The sequence below is a fragment of the Battus philenor genome, unplaced genomic scaffold (assembly GCF_028537555.1).
Source record: "Battus philenor isolate CCGP_79_NKW_IND1 unplaced genomic scaffold, ilBatPhil1.0.hap1 SCAF_13, whole genome shotgun sequence".
In the NCBI taxonomy this organism is placed as follows: domain Eukaryota; kingdom Metazoa; phylum Arthropoda; class Insecta; order Lepidoptera; family Papilionidae; genus Battus; species Battus philenor.
The window spans coordinates 4,546,958-4,570,403 of record NW_027181675.1 but is presented as its reverse complement, the minus strand read 5'-3'; the positions used below and the strand labels follow the sequence as shown (position 1 = coordinate 4,570,403).

General features: G+C 33.3%; 1 protein-coding gene across 1 annotated transcript in view; it reads right to left on the bottom strand.

Annotated features, from left to right (window-relative positions):
- Nucleotides 1-6,828: 6,828 nt before the first annotated feature.
- LOC137933598 (potassium channel subfamily K member 18-like) overlaps nucleotides 6,829-23,446 on the bottom strand; it is a 138,189-nt gene continuing 121,571 nt past the window's right edge. Inside the window, exons 2-6 of the mRNA XM_068777614.1 lie at nucleotides 10,703-10,891; nucleotides 10,289-10,476; nucleotides 9,584-9,803; nucleotides 8,178-8,406; nucleotides 6,829-7,371 (exon numbers count right to left, since the gene is read on the bottom strand). Coding sequence (XP_068633715.1) covers nucleotides 6,897-7,371; nucleotides 8,178-8,406; nucleotides 9,584-9,803; nucleotides 10,289-10,476; nucleotides 10,703-10,891 — 1,301 coding nt within the window. The 3' untranslated portion in view covers nucleotides 6,829-6,896. The remainder of the gene's footprint in view (nucleotides 7,372-8,177; nucleotides 8,407-9,583; nucleotides 9,804-10,288; nucleotides 10,477-10,702; nucleotides 10,892-23,446) is intronic.

Here is a 23,446-nt window from a genome sequence, read left to right as displayed (position 1 = left end):
TGTAACAGAATTATTCCTCTTCTCTTCTATCTTATCTTTATCTGCAGCCTTCTACTGTTTTTTTAACGTGGATAAAAAAACATCATAAACGTTACAATGAAACACGAATCTTACGTAGGATTTAATAAAAAAATCTTAGTTTCTAAGAACTAGGCCAGCTAGACATCGAATCAGTGACGTGGATCATAAGCAGTTGACCGCCTGCGAAATTGCTTTTACGTACGGTCATTTGCCGAGGTCCACTTGACCATGAAGCGAGAACTTCAACTACATGCACTACATAGATTCAGGCATTGAATTAGAAGAATTAATTTAGTGTAATGTTAAAAATATTGTTCATTATTAATAACAATTTTTAACAACATCATTAGTTTTCGTTTTTTTTAAGATTTAAAATATAAACAAATTAGAACCAAACTATTTAGGCAGTATAAGGGTCTCAGTGACGTGTGTTTCTGGTAAAACCACTATTGATTTTTCTTTTTAATTACATTGGTAGCACAACACGGATTTTGTAATTCAAAATATTTCTGTGTATGTATAATATGTATTTTTCTATGGACACAAAATGACTTGTCTCTGTCTACTTATCATTATCCTCATCATTTCTCCTATAAATTTTCAATATTGTTAGAAGCGGCCTGCACCTAGCTCTCTCTCTCTCTCTCTCTCTCAGGGTACGAAAGATATCTGTTTATGCTATAATAATTTGCAATAATAATTTTCATTAGTCAATAGAGACCACTTGCGAATTATTTATGCCCTTATTATCAGTTCATGAAAGCACAGGTAAAATTTACATCAATCAATGAAATTCATTAATCGTTTGTCCTTAATTACGCAGACTTCAAAGTCATCCGATAAAAATTTACCTAAATTTATACTCAAGGCCATATGTGATTTTCCAGATATACTGGATCTTCACGCAATTAAACGTAAATTAATTATCTATTATAATTTACATTTAATATCTGGTATATATAAGGTTCCGGAGTAGTGACCAGCGGGGTCCAGTAAGTGCAACGTAGAACATACACCGGCAGGTCGAACAGATTGTCTCGTGAGTCGGAGTCGTCAGAGGCATGCCGCTTCTTACTGGTGTTATTGTTATTGGTGTTGGTGTTATTGTATTATTATACAGTTGACATCCTACTGATGATAATAATAATGCATTTATATTCACATTCTGACAACCATTATAACAATCGTCATTATGTTTTTATCCTGGTTTAGTGCCTCTCTTTCAACCCCTTTCATGGTGGACAGGGTCTTTATTTATATAATAATTTATTTATATATTTTTTTTTATTTCTTTACTCATCTTTTGTCCTTTTCGATGCGCTGTAACGGCTGTCTAATTAGTGTGGTTTATGGTGTACTAGAAACAATATTACCAGATGACAATGCTTGATAATTTACGAGCAACACGCACGAATGCTTCGATGATTTGGGAATATGGTCATTGTTATACTATTAAGATAATGGTATAATAAGTATCTACGTACAAGCAATTAGTAGATGCCTTCATGCGAATAATGCTATTTACATATTAATTGCACATCGAATACAAGAAAGGTAAAACGAAAGCGGTTATTATCTTTAACATACGTAAGTTTGATCATGCGTATTACATTGGAAAGTATGTATAAATTGTTTGTAACCCCCCGGTGTGGCCTCGTTTAAATATAATCATAATGAAACTACTATAAACTACAAAATTTGTAAAAAATTGTAAAGTTTCATTGCCTATGGAACGGCTAGAAACATTAATACTTTAATGTATGTTTTATATCGTAATTCCTCCGTCATATAGTTGGTTCGGTCAGAGTTAATGAACACACTTTGGACAAATATTGTCATTCAACTTTAATTCTTCTCCTTGGATTTGATTCAAATGCTAAGAATGAAATATGTAAATTTTATCAAAATCATACGAAGAACATTTTTAAATTATAATAAACAATAAATTTTGAATAAATTACATAATTTTAGAGATAGATTTATAAACGTTTATTTACTTTAAATATCAACACGGGAACTCATACATCCGCTATAATACCGAAAAGCCTGCAGAATATTTAACTTTAATAATGATCTAAAAATATCCATCTGACTTCAATAGCTAAGGGTCAACAAATACGTTTTTTTTATTGCTATGGAAACGAATCTATGCTTTTACCTTTTTTATGTTCATATTGCCACCGGTTACTTATCTGTTATGGGAAAAATTTTGCAATCTAAAAGAAACTCCACCTCTTTTTGCTACACCAAATTCTTACTTTATTCAACATTTAAAAAATAATGATACATCCAAATTTTTTGAAAACTCTTCGTATGCATGAGAAAATAAAAATTTAATGAGCGCTGTTGCAGTCGCGTTTAACTTTTAGCTACGCTAGAGTACATAACTTATGTCTACAGCGTTTTAGTAAATGTGTAAATCGGTAATTTAGAACGTGCTCTTTTTACACAATACCGACATAAACCATCGAATGTTGTTCCGTGAATAAAACTGTGGGCGCGCAATAACACACGGTACATTGCCATTTAAATACATTAGATTGTGAATATGTATTATTGTGTTGTTCAATGTGAAGCCGTGATTAAAAATTCGCACGATTCATAAAGTTAGCACTGCCCCTTTTCTGCCCTTTTACTTAACAGTTAGCTAAAAAAAATTTATTTAATATTTTGCTACCGGACAATATGTACGTACATTAAAATTTTTTAAGTGGTGCTACATATATATGAAAAAAACAAAAATTATAATGAGCACTGCTGTTGTTGTTATCTTTATCTAATAGTTACGTTAGGATACTGAACAGTAGTTGCCCAGCGTTAAAGGAGTAAACCTTGCGACCGTAGGTTTGATTCCCAGGATACAATCTTATATAACTCACACTTTGTGCATTATTTATATAGGATTGCAACTGCTCACAAACAAGTTTCCAGAGGATGAACAGCATCGTCCTCTGCATACCATAGCATCACTCTGCGATCACCAACCTTAAGCAGGTTAGCAATAGGTTAGGCAGGCTAGGCGTAGCAATTGTGTTATATTCTCTCATAGATATCTTTTGGGTCCTATACCTTACAGTGGTCGTCTATGGCCTGAGTTTATGTCTACAACATTTTAGTACATATGCAAATCGATAATTTAGAACATAACAGGCCTAGAGGACGGTCACCTAGTCGCTGAACTGACGCAGTTTCAAAAGTGTGCACACCACATTTAACTACTCCTTACAACAAAAAGTCCTGGGGCAAAATGGTAGCGAAATTGACATGTTTTACACTCAGTCACAAGGAAACTATTTAGAAGAAATCAGTTGTAAATGTATTAGGAAATTAACAAATACACATTCAAATTTTAACAATTTTTGACTAGAAAAATTACTGTAATTATGAATATGTGCGTTTATGTAAAACAAAGACTATGGAGACTCGTATGCCAAGGCATAATGCCGAGATGTTGAGAAAATGAACATCGAATGGCTTTCATGACGAACACTGTTTCTAATCATACAAATTTAATTATCTTTATATGGTAATAGTCATCATATAAAAAAAAAATATCTAAAAGTTGTCTAAATAGTCTAATAATATTTAACCCTTAATACTATTATCCTATTGGATAAATGAAATAAATTTAAAAACAATTTTAAGTGGATTCTGCGTGAATAGAACGCCGCATTACACTCGAATCTCAAAGGAAATGAAAATGATTACACCTTTTTATTTCGAGATCGTTCGTTCCGACTCGACGAAAGCCTTTTCAAGGAATGATCCACGTGCTCATTCCATTTGAAGTGAATTGACGTGTAATAGAAAACTATGGATTCTCTATGAGCCTGTAAAGTAACAAGAGCATTTATTACACTTTCTTAGTTTGTTAGTTCTTTGTGTGGTATAATATACTATTGGCAATAAGCTATTTTTTCGAATTCACTACCAAAATGGAATTATTATCATTCGAGTAATTGGTAATAATCTATTAACTCAGCCAATAATAGGCGAAAATTTTACACATGGACATGAGATGAATTTTGTTGGACAATTTTACTTGATAATTTTTGATAATGAACTAATGAATACTAATACTTGATAAAAATGAAGTTAACCTTAAAAAGTGGACCTACGTTATAGTCAAGGCTATGCCAAGTCACCGGATACGAGTAGAGCAATACAGGTCATCTTGATGATCTTTGGGATAGGCCTAATATCTACAAAGGGTGTCAAACGAGTGACATGATAATGTTTATAACCATAGAAGCAAAGCAAACTTTTTCTTCAGTTTCTGAGGAAATATTTGAGATGATCAATACAACCTGCCCTCGTGAAATAATAGTGTTATTTCTACTGAAACCTTCTCAGTGATCATCCCCTGTAGCTCCACTGGGAATTCTTTTGTTCCATTTTCTCACCCAATAAACCCTTGTCCCAAGGTATTTGCTTTTTACGCTGCTCCTGAAAACGTCTTTGTGCTGTTGCGATGGTTAAAAATTGCACCGATCCATCCTCTGCTTCAGCATCAGCGAAGCTAGTGTGCCAGTCGCAACATTAAAAGCTCTGATTCGAGTAAGAGTATGACTGTCTAACAGAAGGAATTCACGATTCATAGCGCTGATGAACCGCCCAGTATTATAGACACAACTTCTGATAAGGAAAGATCCTGTTCGATTTCGTTCTCGAGGATTTACCGGATGAACTTCTATACCGGCATTCGGAGAAAGTATGCTAGGTGGAGTCCGGCATCCTACCACAGTAGGAGCGATTTGCTTTACATTCAAATATTCACAGATAATCACATATGCTACCATGTCTGATGGTCACCTATTTAAGCCTGTGTGTGAAGGTGAGAATTAAAAACAAACCTAATTCAATTTAATCTAAAAAATCGGTGAAATCCTATTAGATTTGTTGTCCAACGCTGAAGTCACTTCGTTGATGTTTAGCGGAATTTTATCGATGAATATTTACGCGTATTTACTATAGTAGATTATAGCCAGTAACCTTTATCGCATATTTGTTTCTTTTACCTCTCTCAGTGACGTTATTTTGTTTTTAATATTCTGCTAGTACTACCCTAGCGGTCACCCAAACTTAGCTATTTTCATGGACCATTACGTCCTATGTCCGACCCATGTCGAATAGATAAGCTTCACGCACTTCACGCACTAGCGGCTTGCAGAAGGTTTTTGTATTGCCAGTATTTTGTCGGTAAAATGTTACATTATCGTACTTGAAAAATAAAGCCAAATAACAATCTTTTACTTCTAGATATTTTTATACAATACATGCTGCGTACTCGTTGGGATTTTTATTTACAGCTGGGTGAACATTCTTGTTGTATTTGAAGATGAACAAAAATATGAACGAACCCTATCTGATTTACAAGTTGAATTGACAAGGAGAAGACTACACATCTCGCAGAAATCATTATTTCTTATATAGCAGTCATAACTGATGAGACTTTCAGGTTTTAGGCAAGCGCATCGTAGATAGAACATCTCCTACACCTACACCTGGATATAAGGTGCCCAGACGACCTTGTAAATTTGACACATACTTGTTGTGACGGCTATCAAAAAACATTGGATGCATTGCGTTTCAAACTGATCCTTCAAGAAACCTGCGGGGGAGAACTTTGTCCCAGCTGTGGATGTCCCATGGTTAAAATAATGAGGATAATAATTTTTCTGTAACTATCCGGATTAATTAAAGTGTATTCATATAAAAATATCTTCTATTTTGATCACTCTAAGAACTCGGTAATATTTTGCTTTAAGTTTACAGTGCTTAAAATAGTTTAAAAGTAAAACCAATTATAATTTAAAAGGTTTCCATTATTATGTATTCGATAGCAAATTGGGTTAATCTTTAAAAAATAGTATAGTTAAATTATTTTTAAATTAGCATTATAACTTATTTGTTATGAAAAAAAAAACATATTAATATTTGTAATCGTTTAAATCAGATAACTAAAACGTTATAAAAACAGCGTGTTGTAATGAACAAAGTTAATAAATAAACTTTATAACGTTGAATAATTTGAGAGCTAATCGTTAATTGTTAAATCGCATGTAAGTTAATTAGACTGTTTTGCCGATTAGTTATACAACGGAACTGAAATAATATCCACTTTTAAAGTTGAGTGAACCTATTTTTATTTTTAAGATATGAATATCAAAGGAACAAATAAATGTTTGATATTTTTGTAACACGCATAAGTTATGTCAAAACTTAATTTATATAAAATTAAAAAAATAAAAAGACACCTTTGAACTAATTTTACCAAAGTTAAATTTAAAAGATCTAGATCGAAAACATTTGAAATTTTTAGTGTGTGGTATAGTAATATTTAAATTTGGTAGTATTCGGTACTGTCAACGGCAAAAGATATTAGACGCAATCGGCTTCCAACAGGGCTCTATAGAAATCTGCAAAAGAGAACTACTAGGAGTAATAACTGTTCAGCATTGGACGTCTTACGTATAAGATAATGGTGATGATGAAACGTAAGGGGTAATGTAGAAAAGGTGTTAGAAATAATAATGTATAAGGTACAATACACACAATTTTATTGTATCATTACAATTTCAGCCTTGCTTTTATGAATAGTTTTTTACAATATGTACAGCAGAAATGTATCCCACACTGGCAATACAGTTACGCTTAAAAATTTAAAAATGTCCATCGTCGAACAGAAATTGAATAATTTACACTTGAAAAAAAAATTAATGTAATACAAAGTTGACTTGAAATATTATATTTTAATTACATGAATTATAGAAAAGATATTTAACTGTCGTTAACGAAAATGTATATCTTTACAACAACGATCATAACATCCTCAAATGATTGTCAGTTGAGCTGCAATCACTTTTCTCGTATTGTCATTGACGTGAAATACCAAGAGTGTTTGCTAATTGCGAGCAACGTGCCACGACTTCATCTTGTAATAGACTGAAAGACATTGCTATTAAAATTAAACCGAAAACTAGATAAGCACAACACGCAATCATTTGGATATATTCATTTTTATTTGTCTCCGTACTCTGTTTTGTAGTGAGAAAACTTGTTGGAACAAAATCACCGAAACCGATAGTTGCTAATGCAATAAAACAGAAATATGCCGCATCCAAGAAACTCCAGTTTTCCCATATAGAGAATATAGCAGCGCCTATACATATGTACGCGAGAAGTAAGAACAACACGATTCCAACTGGTACATGGCAATGTTCGACGCTGTGACTCTGATGCGGTACACTTGTGGATGTACTGCAACTGGGAACGGCGCAGCTTTTAACTTTTTGACTCTCTTCATTCCATATTAAAGGCACTCTTGAAGGCGTGTCGTGTGGACAGACTCTGTAAATAAATACAATTGTTACAAGTAACGAAAATGAACGTGCTGCAGAATACATTTATGTTAATAACAAAACTAAATACACATTTATACTTAAAACCATTGATCTTCATAGTAGACGAAAGCACATTATGTTGTTATATTAGACAAGCCATAATTTTATTTCCTTTTTACACAAATATTCTGTTTTAACAATGTTTAACTATGCAGTGTATATGCTCTTATAAATGGATTACATAAACGAAAAGGAAGTTTATAATTTGCTCATGCGGGCGATAGATTTGTCAAGATTTTAATACCGCCTGATGAACCAGAAGATATGTTTTAAGTGTATCGTTTACACTTAAGTTGGTATTTCTTCAGGTAATATCCGATTAGGCCGCTATAGTCTTAACTAACACGGAAGGTTAAGATTATTTTATTAACACCTCTAAAAAGTGAATGATATATTTAAAACCGTAAATTGTATTTTCTTTACTAATACAATAATAATATCTAATAGAATAATAACAATAATAATACAAAGACGCAAAATTGGCGCAATTCCAATTGGTAACGAAAACCAATCCGTTGACGAAACAAATAATAGTATTATTGGAAAAAATATTAAGCCTTATATATATAATTTTAACTTCTTTTGACTAGGCCTGCCATGCCTGAGCCACGTGCCATCTTGAGCATTGAGATACAGGACACTTCGATATAATAAGAAAGGTCTAAACCGGTCTTAACTAACATGCGACACTTATAAACCTTGTAAACACCTGTAGTCTTTTCGTATATCGTGTCGACTTTAAGAACAACTTACATTTCATCAGCGTCTTCAGAATCATCAACATCTTCTTGGCAGCTGTTCATAATAATGTCGCCGCATTCTTCAGCAATCAGCTGTTCTATAGCTACTCCTCTGGGTCTTTGGATTGGGCCTCTACCGCGTCCTCGGCCCGCACCGTGGATTGTCGCCATACACCTCATGCTGTTCATGCTTTTCTTTCGATCTAAAGTCTGCGTTTGTAATGTACCTGATGAATGTGGTTCTGAAACATCGGATCAATTAAAATATTGCATAACACGATTTATTAAAACGAGATTGAATTAAGAATTAGGAGATCGGTAGACTAATGAAAGTACCTACATAGAAACGTTCATAGGCAAGTTGAAGTAGCATAGGATAGGATGCATAACCCACAGAAAGATCTAGAGCAGAAAGGTTACCACGGACCGGTAAACGCAGCGCAGGACGTCCACCCCGCAAGGTAGACAGAAGACCTTGTTAAGGGCGATTGCTGAGACATGGCCTAACAGTTTTCAAAGCATTACAAGTGAGATACATAATCGCCGTCATCGTCGTCGTTTCAGCCCATAGTCGCCAACTACAAAGCCTAGACCTCCAAAAATATCTATAGGGGATATACCTTAATTATGGTACGCAAAGGACGCTGTTGCCTAAATGCAAGTCTTTGTCTCTACCGCTGGACTACCATTGCTTAAATACTGATCTTTATCACACATATAATGCTTTTAATTATATGAATCAGTATATGTAAAAGTTCTTGAGGAGCGATCACGAGCTGGTAGACAGGACGGGATGACATAGTTAAGTATTTAATGGATTCAGGCGTTACATTGCGGAAGTCCATCCTAAATAAGTTACACAGATTAGTGCTAAACACCGAGTCAACAACTCCTGAAGATGCCCCGTGGAGGGGTGAAACACGTGTTGAGTGAATTTACGGTGGCGGTTGTGTAGTTTGCATTGTCTGTCGCATGCGCATTTACGAGCGGGCTGGCGGGCGGTGCACTTTCATGCACGACAACCACTGCATGTGCGGAGGTGGCTAGATATTGGTCCTTTCTTATTTGACATAGTTAAGATCGCGGGAAATAGCTGGATTCGAGAAGTACAGGACCGGTAATCGTAGCGATCTTTGGAGGAGTCCTATGTCTTACAATAGGCGTCCATCGGCAGAAAAAAAAATTGTTAATGTTTCTTCTAAGTTAAAATATATTTTAATGAAAGAAGTCCAACCAGAAAACCAACGTCTTTGCGACAAAACGCAGGCTGCTGCCTACCGATCTTATTAGAAATCTATGGCTAGACATATGTTTAGCAGTGAAAGTTCTACGGCTGAAATGATGTCGATTTAATAAAAGTAAAAATAAACAAAAAACCCTAGTTAGTTATAGTTTTCATGTAACATAGTTTTAACTAACCATCAATTAAGGCACTACGTTTGACACGCCCTAAAGTTGCTGCTCGAGGACTTGGAGGTGCTTTTTCAAAGACTTGTGAATACTGTCCTTTTTCTCCAGCCCTGGCCTTTACAGTGCCAGCATATCGATGTGGTCTTGGCGGAAATGATGTGTACTGATTGTTTTGCGTAGGCTGAGGTAGAAGGCGCTGTTGTTCGTGCAGTTGAAAATGATTTTCCATCTGTGAAAGATATTACGATCTTTTTTCAATTACCAAACGACATTTTATTATAGAGGTGAACCTTGTTTACTTTTCATTTTTTTAACGTTCTACTACTCATATATGATCTCCCAGTGTGATAGGTATATAAATGTATCATCTTTAAAAGGATGAATCTATTTCCAATAACCCTGAATATAGCGCTCACTCTGGAACATTTATTTATATTGGAATGCGATGGATTAATAATATCTGGCAGTACAAAGTTAGCGGAAACTTGTAAACAATAATTAATAATTGATTTTAACATGAAGTAAGCCGAAATTTGAAATTGCTTTTTCTTTACTTTATTTATTATTTCTGGATCATGAAGTTTCATTTATGGTATACTATATAATTATTGACTTCAAAATAGCTATACATTCACCTCCTTAAAATTTTAACACTTGAAACAAATCATCCTGTATAACGACAATGATACTTTTAAAGAATATTAGTATACGTACCTCCCCTTCCTTTCTCCACGTATTTGGTATTTTGTTCTTAGTAGCCTTTAGCCAGGCCAATCTTGCCAAACGTGCCAATGATGCTCCTAGCCCTGCTAAGCATGCCAAAGTCAACGGCACTCCGGCAGCTGCGTATGCTACGGTTGCGGCTCGTCCGGCCGGCGTCCGTGGAGAAACATTGCCGTAACCTAAGATATTTAGTTTTTTTTTTAATTCTAAAAATGAACTTATTTGTTTCTAGAAACATAAGTACAATGAAAAACAACTGGCTGACAATAATGTTAAACTGAAAAATTGTAAGTTCTCTATCCCTAAATGGGATAGAGGTCTACAAGACGACGAGGTCCCAATAACGGAAACAAAAACCACGTGAGCTGTGTTCAAATTTGTTGTAATTATATTCATAATTCTTACCAATTGTGGTTATCAGAGTAATGCAGTAAATTAAGGCTCCGGAAAATGTCCACTTATTGTCTAACGTAAGCTCAGGCGGTTGTGCTTCCGGTGACTGTCTCGCCGCTGCCACTATTGAGGTTTCAAACTTCCGTAGCTGTTCATGTACCAGCCTAGTCCAATTTCTCTCGTATAATACATTCAAGCGTTCTGAAAAAAAAGTTTCAATTATTTAAAGTACAACAGATTTACTAATTTCTAATATGGAAATTTTTTATACGAGATAAATCTTTATTATGTATTCTTAAAAGTGTACTTTTAGTAAAATAACGAGACAGAATTTAAATAATGTTCTGTAAAATTATATCAAAAAGTATAACCTAGACTCTATAGAGGAAGTAAGATTTACGCGATTTGAAAGGAGAGTCACTACGTGTGTTATCACTGACATTCTACACGTTGTGGTTGTTTTGTGAAATTCGCCATATTTGTTAATGTTAACGTGTAGAAATCATGTTGATGGTCACTCAGGAAGCTCTTTATTGTCAAACATTCTTTATAAAATTATATTTCTAAAGAGCAACTGTTGAGTTTCACGCCGGCTGCAGAACTGCGTTTGATTCCGGTGGCAGCATCCTCTAGTGACAACAATGCAGTCTATTCTTGTAGCAGGCTATTCGAAACATATTTTGATTATGAAATTGAATGTAAAAGTGTATACATGGCTTTACATTCGGTATGCCTACGAACGCGGGTATCTCTTTAAGTTTTTGTATTGTGATTATTATTATGATTTGTACGGGCCATATGGGAGCGTTGTATAAAAATACTCCTACAACACGGTTTCCAATTGTGTTATAAGAGTAATTGCTGTAGTTATCAGTCGGTATATAATATTGCAGTAGGCGTCAATCGACATGATGGTACAATATTATAGTATAATAATCAGGCTAAACGAAAAAAAAAAATTTATTTGAAATTTGTATTTAAAATCGACCTAAAAATTTATGTAAAACAATTAATATTCTTTTTGATGTTAAAAAATAATTATTTTCATTTGTAATATGAATATATACTACTAATATCATAGTGTTGGAAATACAATCAAGAGGGTACGTATTGTCACATGTTATCATGATACAAGTTGATTTCCACTATCCATTTCGAAACCAACATGACCCCACTGGCAAGCTATTGTTTAAAGTACCCTTTTAATTAACAGTCCAGTGGCTCGCGGTTGATTGTGGCAATAGCTATTTCAATGTTGGTCATACTTAACTGGCACAAGTCAAGTCTCGCAATATTGCTACAGTAAATGTTCAATTTTGCATTTCAACCACGGCTCGCTTTACTGGTAATTAGTACTCCCACTTCCCTATTATAAATAACAGGAGTATAAAACTGCTTTAGTTACTTTCACAATTACCTTATCCAAAGATAAATCTGTGTATTTATTTAATAAATCCTTGTTATACGACATTACATGAAAGAAATTCACATGTATTAAAAAGAACAAAAGGCGGTCTTGCCACAAAACACTAACTCATCCAGACGGGCATTGGATAGGCTTTAATAATGTAAAATAAAGCGGACGATCTTCAAGCGATAGGTGTTGAAAATAGATGTCTATGTACATTACCTTGAAGGCAATGCATAATCGGTAGTGATGTTTTATCTGTACTCATATTGATTGTCGACGATATAAAAAAAACTTAACGAGAGTAATGGCGATATTAGATGGATTTAAAATTAGAGCCTTAATTTTCAAGAGGGAAGACCACGAGTGTCAAACGCAGAGTTGGACGTCCATCCTCAATGTGAACAGATGACCTTGGTAAAGTTGTCGGAAGACGTAATATGCAGGTCCCTTCTAACCGGTCCTATTGAAAATCTATGAATGAGACCTATATCCGGCTGTGGAAATCCCACTACTGAAATAATTGAATGAAATTTTTCTTATCTCTGAAACATCTGTGCTGATTATACTGTGCCCTTATTAAAATTTTGTACAAGTTTCATACTTATTAATTAGTATCTCGTAAAGCTAAGCTTATTAATATTACAATATACCAGTTTCTCGGAAAGACTTAAAGAGCGATTTAGCATATTTGAATTAAGAAAACTATATAGTGTTTATATTTGTACGTATATAGGACTTCATTTCAAAAAGTATAGTCAGTTTTAAAACCTAACGAATTATCGAGTAATTCGAGTAATATTTTTTAAGATTACGTACCATACTGATGCATATAGACATTCCCAAACAAAAATCATAAGTCTAGTTTTAAAAGTAACTTAAGGAAAAATAAGTTTTATTCCTGCAAGATTCTTTATCTGCGTAACAATAGTATTATTGTTTTAAAACCAGACTGCCCCTTTTTAAATCACCGTAGTCATTTTTATATGATCAAATATTACTACGTCTAGTCTAAAATATTTTTTGTCATTAATATAAAGATACTAATGAAATTTTAAATGTAGCAAAAAATATTTCTTAGTTCACAATTAAATAGAATACAAAAAATGTAAAGAACTGAAATGTAAGCTTAACACGATGTTATGATTTTAGCGTCGAGCTCCGAAACTAGGTATAAATTAAGAAAAAATTAAAAATAAGAGAAAATGAAAAGCGAGCTTGCCAAGTTCTACATAAAAATGCTTAAATTATACGCCATCGGAAACATCCCGTAAATTGCTACGATGCATTTTTCATGAGAGAAGAAAAATCGGACGCTATGAATTCCTGATTTAATTATTGAAATAGCTTCCAAGCCGACATTTATAACTCGGAGACAACGATAGTCTATATCACGAAGAACAAAAAAAAAATTGCGAAACTGTGTACCGTTTCGTTGTAAAACAGCTCATTCTAAAACTCTTCCTAAACAAACTAAAAGTCCTACTTACGTTACGATGAGATTACACCCATAGGATTTCGTCTAAAATGAACAAAGAATTTTCTGAGCTCACAAAGATAATACCGGTTACAAACTTTATATGTTAAAAGAACTACTAAAATTACAATTTTACCCTTTTGTACCATTTAGAAAATATAAACATCTGGCGTCAATGACAATCTGATAGTTGCTCAACGAGCCATGGAGAGGATTATGTTCGACATATTAATGAGGTCGAATACGTGATGACGAATTGATGAACGAAAGTATCAGACGTAGCGGATTGGCAAGTTGAATTAGCAGTAGATAGGTCATATAGTGAAAAGCCTCATTAGCAGGTTCACAGTCACCCAAAGAGCATCAAATAAGGGTAAGTTCAGAGTTTCGTTGCGAGATTAAATCAAAAGTGAGAACTTCCGCAGAAGAACCAAGATCACCGAGGTAGCTCGAAAAATAGCTCGTTTAAAGTGGCAGCGGGCGATTGATATCGCTCGTGCAACCCAAGGCCATTGGGGCCGAAAGCTTAACAAGTGGCATCTAGGAGTCATAAGATGCGGAATAAGTATACAATCAATTAGGTAGACCGATGAATTATTTAAAGTCGTGGATGCCGGCGGCGTGGGAGCTGTCATTGTGCCAGTCTTTGGGGGGGCCTATGCCTTGCAGTGGGCGTTCATCGGCTGAAAAGAAGAAGTAAAAAAAGATCATATAACACGTTGAACAAGTGGCCGCTGGAACCTTAAAGTTTTAGAGCAGAGTCCACGGATCAGCAAGCGCATCTATATGTTGGACACACGACTTTCTTTGCTTCGCTTCGGGGGACAGCTGATTCCGCTTCCATCTTCGCACACAACGAAGGCGATCCGACGTAGGACTCGTATCCCACCTTCGATCAATTGGTCCTCACTCTCATCTCACATCAAATATGTATACTATATATATACACGCGTATAGTCTACCGTCGTATGACTGTCTTTGTCCAAATGGCGAAATTTGGCTAGATTAATTTTGTTAATTTCGTGGACCCTACAGATCCACGAACTTAGTTCTAATGAAATTTCAAAAGCCTTCGGGCTAGCAGCTATAAATTCAATAAATACTATAAGGTCGTCGAAAGATGATGGAGGCAGGCCGATTCCTTCCAGTCTTAATGTAAATTTGTGGAGAAAGTATATGTCCAGCTCTGGATGTTTTATAGTTAAAAAAATGATAAAGGTGCATTTACATTGTCTTGTATACACAAAGCACGTAACCATAAAATATATCAATTTTAAAAGTAAAAAAGAAAAGAAAATAATTTACTCTATGTGGAAAATGCTTCGGTTATTTATTTAATTTTGTTTCGCGTGTTTACAATACTTGATTATTGTATTCAATTTCACGGTTGAAAACTTTCCTCGTCTAATATGATAAATTAAGATTTAGCATGTCAGCGTAAATTTTCAAACCCACTGATGACTCTATTAATGTTCGCATGATGTTTCTTGAATCGTTTATCATTATAATTCCAGTAATTTTTAACTAATGTTATTAGTTTTTATAAACATTTAAAAACCGTTGCTTTTTTCCTGTGTAAAACATTAAATATAATTTTGTACAGATAAATTGTCTGAACAAAAAAAAGCCTTTAAAAGAGAGCTTTCAAAAATAAACGTTTTCTAAAATAATAAGTAACGTAATTACGACATAGTAAGAAAAAGGTTTTTTCTAAATTTACATTAATAGTAGTTAAGTATTTTAATGTATACAGGGAAACAGGTTACAGGTGTAAAAGTTTTACACCTGTAAAAAGATATCCCAGGGGTGGATGTATAGCTCATTAGTCAGCTAAAGATTTTAAAGCTTTTACACCCTTTTTCCAACCAACTCATATAAAATATTCACTCTGAATTTGACATTTTTTTTCTATCGGAATGCGACAGGGCAATAACTTATGGCAGCAGTCTTCAGGGACAGATAGTAAACAACAATTAAATACGTAGTAATCTGAATTTTTATAACGCCTTCTCTTACTGTATTAACATATAATCACGTTATTTAATTCTGAAGCTATTGGTTTTTCTATAGTGAGTGTCAAACATTAATTGGCCGCAAATTAGCTAATTATATTTAGCGTTTTATAGTTTTTACGCCGATAATCAATCATTATGTATAGCAAAATAACTTTCATCATTTAGTTAAAACAGCTAAAAACCTTTTTTACTATAAAACGTACGAATATATTAAATATGTTCTCTTAGTTTTAAGTAATACAGTATATTACGCGCTATAAATGTGTGTCACTTCGCTTCGGTTTAGCGTGAATAAATTCTTAAACTTGTACGAAATCATCATAAAATATTCGTCGCACTAAAGTGGAATTTGTAAGAGCAAGCATTTGAAGAGTACTCGGAATAGATTGGACTCGAATCGGGAATGCGTTGTCAAGCTTTTACGATCATTCTACCGTATACTTTGAAGATAAATCGAATCATACACCTACGATTTGGAAAATGTTGTGTATGTAAGTAGAAAATATTAAAGGTAAAGACTGTTTGTTATGATTTATATTTTATTCTAGTACGTATAACAAAATTATTTTATTCGATGCTTGGTCTTATGTAGCTATAATAAATGAAGTGTAAAAGCAACCATTTTAAAATTTCCCTCTCGCCAAGCTATTTGACAATTTTCTTTCCTAATGTCAGTAAAAAAAGTCATGGTTGCACATACTTTTTTTTAACTATATTTCGTATAGATTATCGAACCTAGCTCATCTCTTATAAATTATGCATAAAAAAGCCTAAAAACTGTTTAACACATAGCTTATATCTCACTCAGAAATATTTATTGGTTAAGTTTTTTACTAGACTTTTTTCGTACTTTAAATCATCAGCCATCGGTTTAGCTTTAGGACGTCCACTACTATACATAGGCCTACCTCATAAATGTTCAATAAGATCGGTTAGAGCAGGCTACAGTCAGCGTCTTCTAATAACTTAACAAGATCGAACTTTATGGGACGTCATACGCTGCGCTTGCAGGTCCGTGGTCTTCCCTCCAGAATCTTGGGACATTTTCAAGCTTCAACTTATTTCCATTGTCTCCCTGTTACTCTTCACTTTTTTGCTGTAATTGTCATAAAGCAGTACTTACACTGATCATGGTTCGGCAGGCGCAACATAAGATGCTCACCCACAAGATAGATAGACGATCTTATTATGGTCCTAGGAAGATGCTAGAGGCTGGCTGCTTTTACCAAGTCCTTTTGGAGTTATACAGCTGTGGTCAATGGTAGTTGATGTTCTATAGGTGAAATAATGCGGATGATGATGAATACTTGAAACGCCAAGGATCTTACAAGGCAAAAGTATTTAGTACCTACATGAAGTGCTATTGTGAATTAAAATGGTTATTAATAAATAATTAGACTATCTAACGGATTATCAAAAACCATTAATTAAAATATGTGAAATAAAAGCTATTCCATTAATAAAATCAGCGATTTATGGCATCGAATATTCCATGGTTCATGAAAAATGCAGCTCAGCAATTTGCGGGGCTTTCCCGATACCAATAATTTAATTCTTTTTAACAGTGACGTGGAAGAGAATTCTGTAAAGAATGACTAAAATGTTTCCAGATATTATAAAAACGTTTTGCTATTGATTTTTGGTAACAATATCATGATGTACGGTGTTATTTTCAAAATGAGTAAGCATTAAAAATTTTACAGTTCCGTAATATTTAAACTCAAGTTTAAGACGAGTAATCTCAAATATAAGTATATGTTCATTTTATACAAATTTTATATTTGTTTAAAAGAAAGTTTATATTTGTTTTTGACTACTTGATGTTTGAACTACGAAACTTTCTTGGCTGTAACCAGAGAACATTGTTCAGACAGTGCGACCCAACGTCAAACATGTCTTTAACACGAGTTTGTGAAATTTTCTCTGGCAATCTGATCTTTATAAGAAGTAAAATAAATCGGTTTCCCTGCATACTTCTTCCTGTGTGTGAATAAAGTATAATATATTTATCTATATGGCGTATTTAAAAGAAAAATTATAATGACATGACATCCAGGAGTCTATCCACCGAGTCTTCATCAGGAACTTCATTTTTTGATTAAGTGAATGCCGCTAACGAGAAATTTTTCATTTGCATATTTTAAATTTTAAGTAGAAAATTGTGAAATTGTTTGTTTTTATAAACATTTTACAATTTTTTTTTATTAATTTGAATTGGAATATTTGTTGAATTATATTTGCATTATATTAGTTTCGGGGAAAATATTTTACACACATCAAAATAAAAGTATAATATTTAATTTCCCAATCTAGAGTGAATATCTCTTGGATCAATAATGTGCTGAATATAACTTTGAAATTAAAAATAGAACACAAACAGTGTACTCATGATTGCTTTTTAGTCGTGAGCCTTCAGTAGGAACAGTTCAAAATAAATTATGTCAACATGTTATAGAATCAACAAAAGTATTTTATGTATAATAGTATTTTTTTTTAAATATTTTATCATGGAAGTCTTTTAAGTGTGTAGAAGAAAACATCTAAAGATAATGAACAAATAGATTGAAGGACGTGTTATAGATAATGAAAAACGCAAGTATTAATACAAGAAAAAACTACATTCTATGTATTTGGGCCGACCATTCAACATAATCACCTAATTTAGAAATATTTAAAATGAGTAGCGGGTTCGGTTTTAAGAGAGAAGTGACGTTAACACAGTTATTTTTTGGACTGATAATTATGCGTGTTTTATACCACTAATGCTTGTAAATGTTTTATATGATTGTAAATAATTTATATTTGTATAGATAACTTCAACGGCATGTCGTATATATATGTGTGTGTAATATCATTATTAAATTATCCAATGTCAAACAAAGAAGTTTAATGGTAACAATTACCTGTTTATTATTATTAAGTAAGTATTAAAAATCCATAATATAATTGGATGAAATTAAAATTCGCGTATTTGACGATAATAACTTTCGCACGCTCGTAGAAATTTCGGTGCGTACTATAAATCATTCGATGTCCGCGAAGGTAATTTCCGCTTTTACTGAAGTGTTGCTCCCGATCAGTTCTATTTTAATCAATAATAAAAATAATCGTTGTCTATTTTGTTATCATAATTGAAGTAAGCATTGCAATATTATTATTGTTTTTGTTACTATTACATTTGATAGTTTCTCTCTAACCACAACTTTAGATTTCAAATCAATTTTAATTTTTTTAGTTGACGAGGTTTTCCATTACCATTTGTCAATATAATATAATATAGTATAATATAATATAATATAATATAATATAATATAATATAATGTAATATAATATAATATAATATAATATAATATAATATAATATAATATAATATAATATAATATAATATAATATAATATAATATAATATAATATAATATAATATATTATAATATAATATAATATAATATAATATAATATAATATAAAATAATATTAAAGTTAAAAACGTCGGAAAAAACAGAATGCAGTCTTCTTTGCGAAATTAATGGAAGGAAACTCATGTATAGTAACAAATCCAATCCAACCAACTAGATTATAGTCGGCCTTCTGAAAAGTTATTACAAAAATTATTATATATTATATTTTGTGTAGTAAAAATCTGTACCACTGCCTACTGGATGTGAAGTGTTTGAGAAGTATAAAAAGCCTTAACGAAATATATCTTTTTTATGTTAATATAATTTCTTATTTATCGTAGTGAGGGAGATTAACAATGTCTGTGAATTAATGACGCGCCTGTCCACAGCAGCTCCGTTGACTAATGTCTAAAATTTGTTCACAGTATTCTTTGCCCGCTAACGTTGACGCGGCAATATTTACGTGAAAAAGTTAGCTTGTGTCAAATTGTTTATTGCAAGCGACATATCGACAAAAAGGTTTACACTGCTGGATATAGGTTTTCCTATAGTTTTACGATAAGACCTGCATACTTGAACTGACAACTTAACAAGGTCGTTTGTCCACCTTATCTAATAAATAGTAACGGATAATATCTATGTTGCTACCTAGGTTTTTGAAATAAAAGAATTTACGAATAAAACCTAATATTTAGCGAATTATATCATCAATCTCTTCCACTTTAGACCCAATTTCATTGTCATGATAACATACAATTTACATCATTTCCTTGATGAAAATATTTGTTTTACAACTATATGTAGCTATATTGTATCCATTTGTTAATACTGTTTTTTACTAAAGATTATTTACAATGATCACTTTTAAATGTCATGAAAACAATGTCAAAAGAGTGAAAGATGGAAAGAACTATCATAATATTGAGTTTAACTTTAATGGTATCCTTTAAGAAAAAGCTACGTGAAGTCCAAATACGTTCTGGTCCGAAAAGACTCCAAAATAACATAGACGGGTTTTCTGATTGAATATTTCATAATATGGTTAATACGGTATTTAAAGTAATTAATTACGAACCTTATGTATTAAAAAGTTGTTAACACCGTTATAGATTTTTCGCGTAAGTTTTTGTTTAATACTATTTTTACATTTTTTACATGTTCGTTAAAATTAAAAGGCAAAACACTTATAGGTAGCCCAGCGATAGAGGACTGAAACATGCGATTGTAGGTCGCTATATTGGTTCCCGGGAAACTATCTTATGTAATTCCCAATTTGTGCGTCAGTTATATAGATTTAAAACTGCTTAAAGCAAGCTTCGTGAGCGTAGGTAGGTGTCTTTCCAATGGTTAGGCAGCAGTGTCGTCTGTATACTACAATACCATACTACGATTGTTAACCCGCCTGCTATGCTAATATCTTTGAAGGAATCCTTTGGGTATCTATTGGTTATTTAATGGAATCAGGCGTTACCTTGCGGAAGTCCATCCTAAGTAAGAAAAGGACCAATATTTAGCCACTCCCGCACATGCAGTGGTAGTCGTGCAACAAAGTGCACCGCCTGCCAGCCCGCTGATAAATGCGTATGCGGCAAACAATGCGAATCACACAACCGCCACCGCCAAATCACTCTACACGTGTTTCACCCCTCCACGGGGCATCTTCAGGATATGTCACACCGATTAGTGCCAAACTCAGAGTCTATTGGTAGTAACGACGACAAAATCACAGTGTATTGTAAAATCGTACACAATACATAAGTTGCTTTTATAAAGCCTAGACAAAGGTAACAGTAGAAGAACCTACTGCAATGATATGAGCCATTAGAAAGAATCCATAATCATCGTATTATTTCTTTCAAAAAGGATTGGAACGTTCCTTTTGATAATCATTCTCATTGATGGTGCATGAAAGTTTACCTTTTAAAAGTCATTTTACCATTTGGTCTACAAAATCTCTTTGCTTCTTTTGACTTAAATCAAATATAATAAATAATGGAACTGTTCTGTAACACATTAATTCAAAAGAAAACTTATGTTCCTCATTGACAACTTTTTAGAGTCTGAACTGAAAACTCTTCGTATTAATTAAAATATTTCTAACAAACCATCATATAAATTTAAATCTTTCCGTCGTGTTTTCATTAATTTTTTCGTGTTAAATTATCTAGTGCTGATAAGCTTAAAATTTATTAATTTATTTTATTCATACATGCCAGCCGCACGTTTTCGTACGCACGTATGTACATTTTCATATGTTCCATAAATATTATACGTAAAAAGCACAAATTTGAATATGTAAATAAATGACAATAATTATTGTAAAAAGCACAAATTTGAATATGTAAATAAATGGCAATAATTATGATAGGTACAGCCTTGAACTACATGTTAAAAGTTAAAAGATGTAGCCTAAATATTAATAAAAGAAGCAACGTGTAATCAATACTAAATTAATTGTTAAAAAGATAATATGAGGCAATGGAGCATTGTATTTTGATATTATTGATAGATGAAAATGTATAATTAATATGAATATTAATACTAACAAAAAATAAAATAAAAATCATTATACTATTTCTCTTTTTTTCAAAATTGTTTTAGGTGGTGGCGTATCAAAGGGCGAAGGATACAGTCAGTAATATTTATGACTGTATACTTTAAGTATCATTAAATATTTTTTGATGCACTGATTATTTTCTTAAAATAATTTCTAAACCTTTTTCATATTATTTCCGATATATTATTTGGCAAATAATTAAAAATAAAAAGTAAATTTATTTACATCATTTATTTATTGCAATCTTTAAGATATGGATTTTGATGACTATTTTCTTCTTACTTCGATTCACTTAAATAAGCTTCCGTTTGCACTATATCTTATAATAAAAATATGCTTCTAATAACCTGTGTTCGAGCTATTAATCTATTGTTACTTTTATATAAATAGAAATAAATTTCAATTATGACATAAAAAAAAAACAATATACAATATGTTACACGCAAAGTCGAAAAAGAAACAAATTTGTAAATTTTGCGTTAATTTGTTCACATGTCAATTACGTACGATCCACGTCCAGTTTTAATATCGAATTTTGTCATTCGTAAAAAACATGTTTACTTTTACAACTTCAAAATCCAATTAGTATTACGTTCACCTTATAGTAAAAAGAGAAATTTACATGTAATCCGATATACGTTTTACACTGTATATTATCGAATATTTCAAAACAAAATTTAACTTCGCTCAGAAAAAAATATTAGGTAATTTCACGCAATAACCCCTACAACAAGTTCTCTACCATTTTTTACCCTAAAACCAGTAGTTAAAGTTTAAACGTCACTTATAACTAACTACCTCAAGCGCAGGTCTGAAGCCCATCCTTATATCAGTTGCAGGCTCTATTCTTGAAGTTGTTGACTAGTACGCTTAGGGCAAACAGTCAAACTAGATAAGTTCAACTTTGAGAAACTAGTCTACAATCAAATTCGAAATTACTACTTAGAAACTTTTAACCGCTGCACTGAAAGATGTCATAAACGGCGAGTATATCAATCACCTTCGGTCTTATTGGCTGAAAACATGGAACTGAGTATAATGCTAGGCGATTTCAGTAGAATTTCTGGAAAATCAGGCCTTAAAATAAATATGAAAAAGACGTAGTTAATGTCCAGAGTCATGTTGTGCCTATACGAGTAATTGTGGAAGGTGTTATGCTCGAAGTTGAATATATCTGGAGCAACTTGTTCATCTTGAAAGGTCAGTTTCGAGAAAGAAACCATTTGCAGAATCCAACTAGAATTGGCAGCGTTCGGGAAGCTCCAAAACATCCACTAGTCTAAAATACCGCAACTGAAGACCAAGTTCTTTGAACAGCGCGTGTTGCCGGTAATAGCTTACTGATCTGTAATTTAGTCGCTTACCGCAGGCCCTGATAAGGAGGTTCAGGGTCACTCAGATAGCAATGGAGAGAGCTACACTCAGAGTTTGGCTGCGCGGTCGAAGCAGTAATGAGGAGATCCTCATAAGAACCAAGGTCACCAGCTCAGGTTTAAGAATTGCTTATCTGAAGTTGCAGTGGGTTGAGCTCATAGCCGGTACAACCGATGGCTGCCAGGGGCGATAGATTCTTAAGTGGCGACCACGAGCTCGTAAATGCGGCGTGTGCTCTCCACTAGATGGACCGAAGTCGTAGTTAAGAGTAGGGGGAAATAGTATAGCAAGTAACTAAACATTTTCTCATCTCTCATTGCCTAATGACGAAGGTCTAGAACCATTAAATATTACCAGTCTTCATGCAGACTTCATGCGCACAGTCGCACCATGAGTAGAGAGTGTGGAGAAAGTGAGAAAAGTACGAAACTAGCCAACCTAGCCCAGCGAATTGGCATAGTAATCTAGCAGCGGATAGGCAACATAACGCGTAAAACAGATAGCTTTAAGGTTCTGGAGAGGAAGCCAT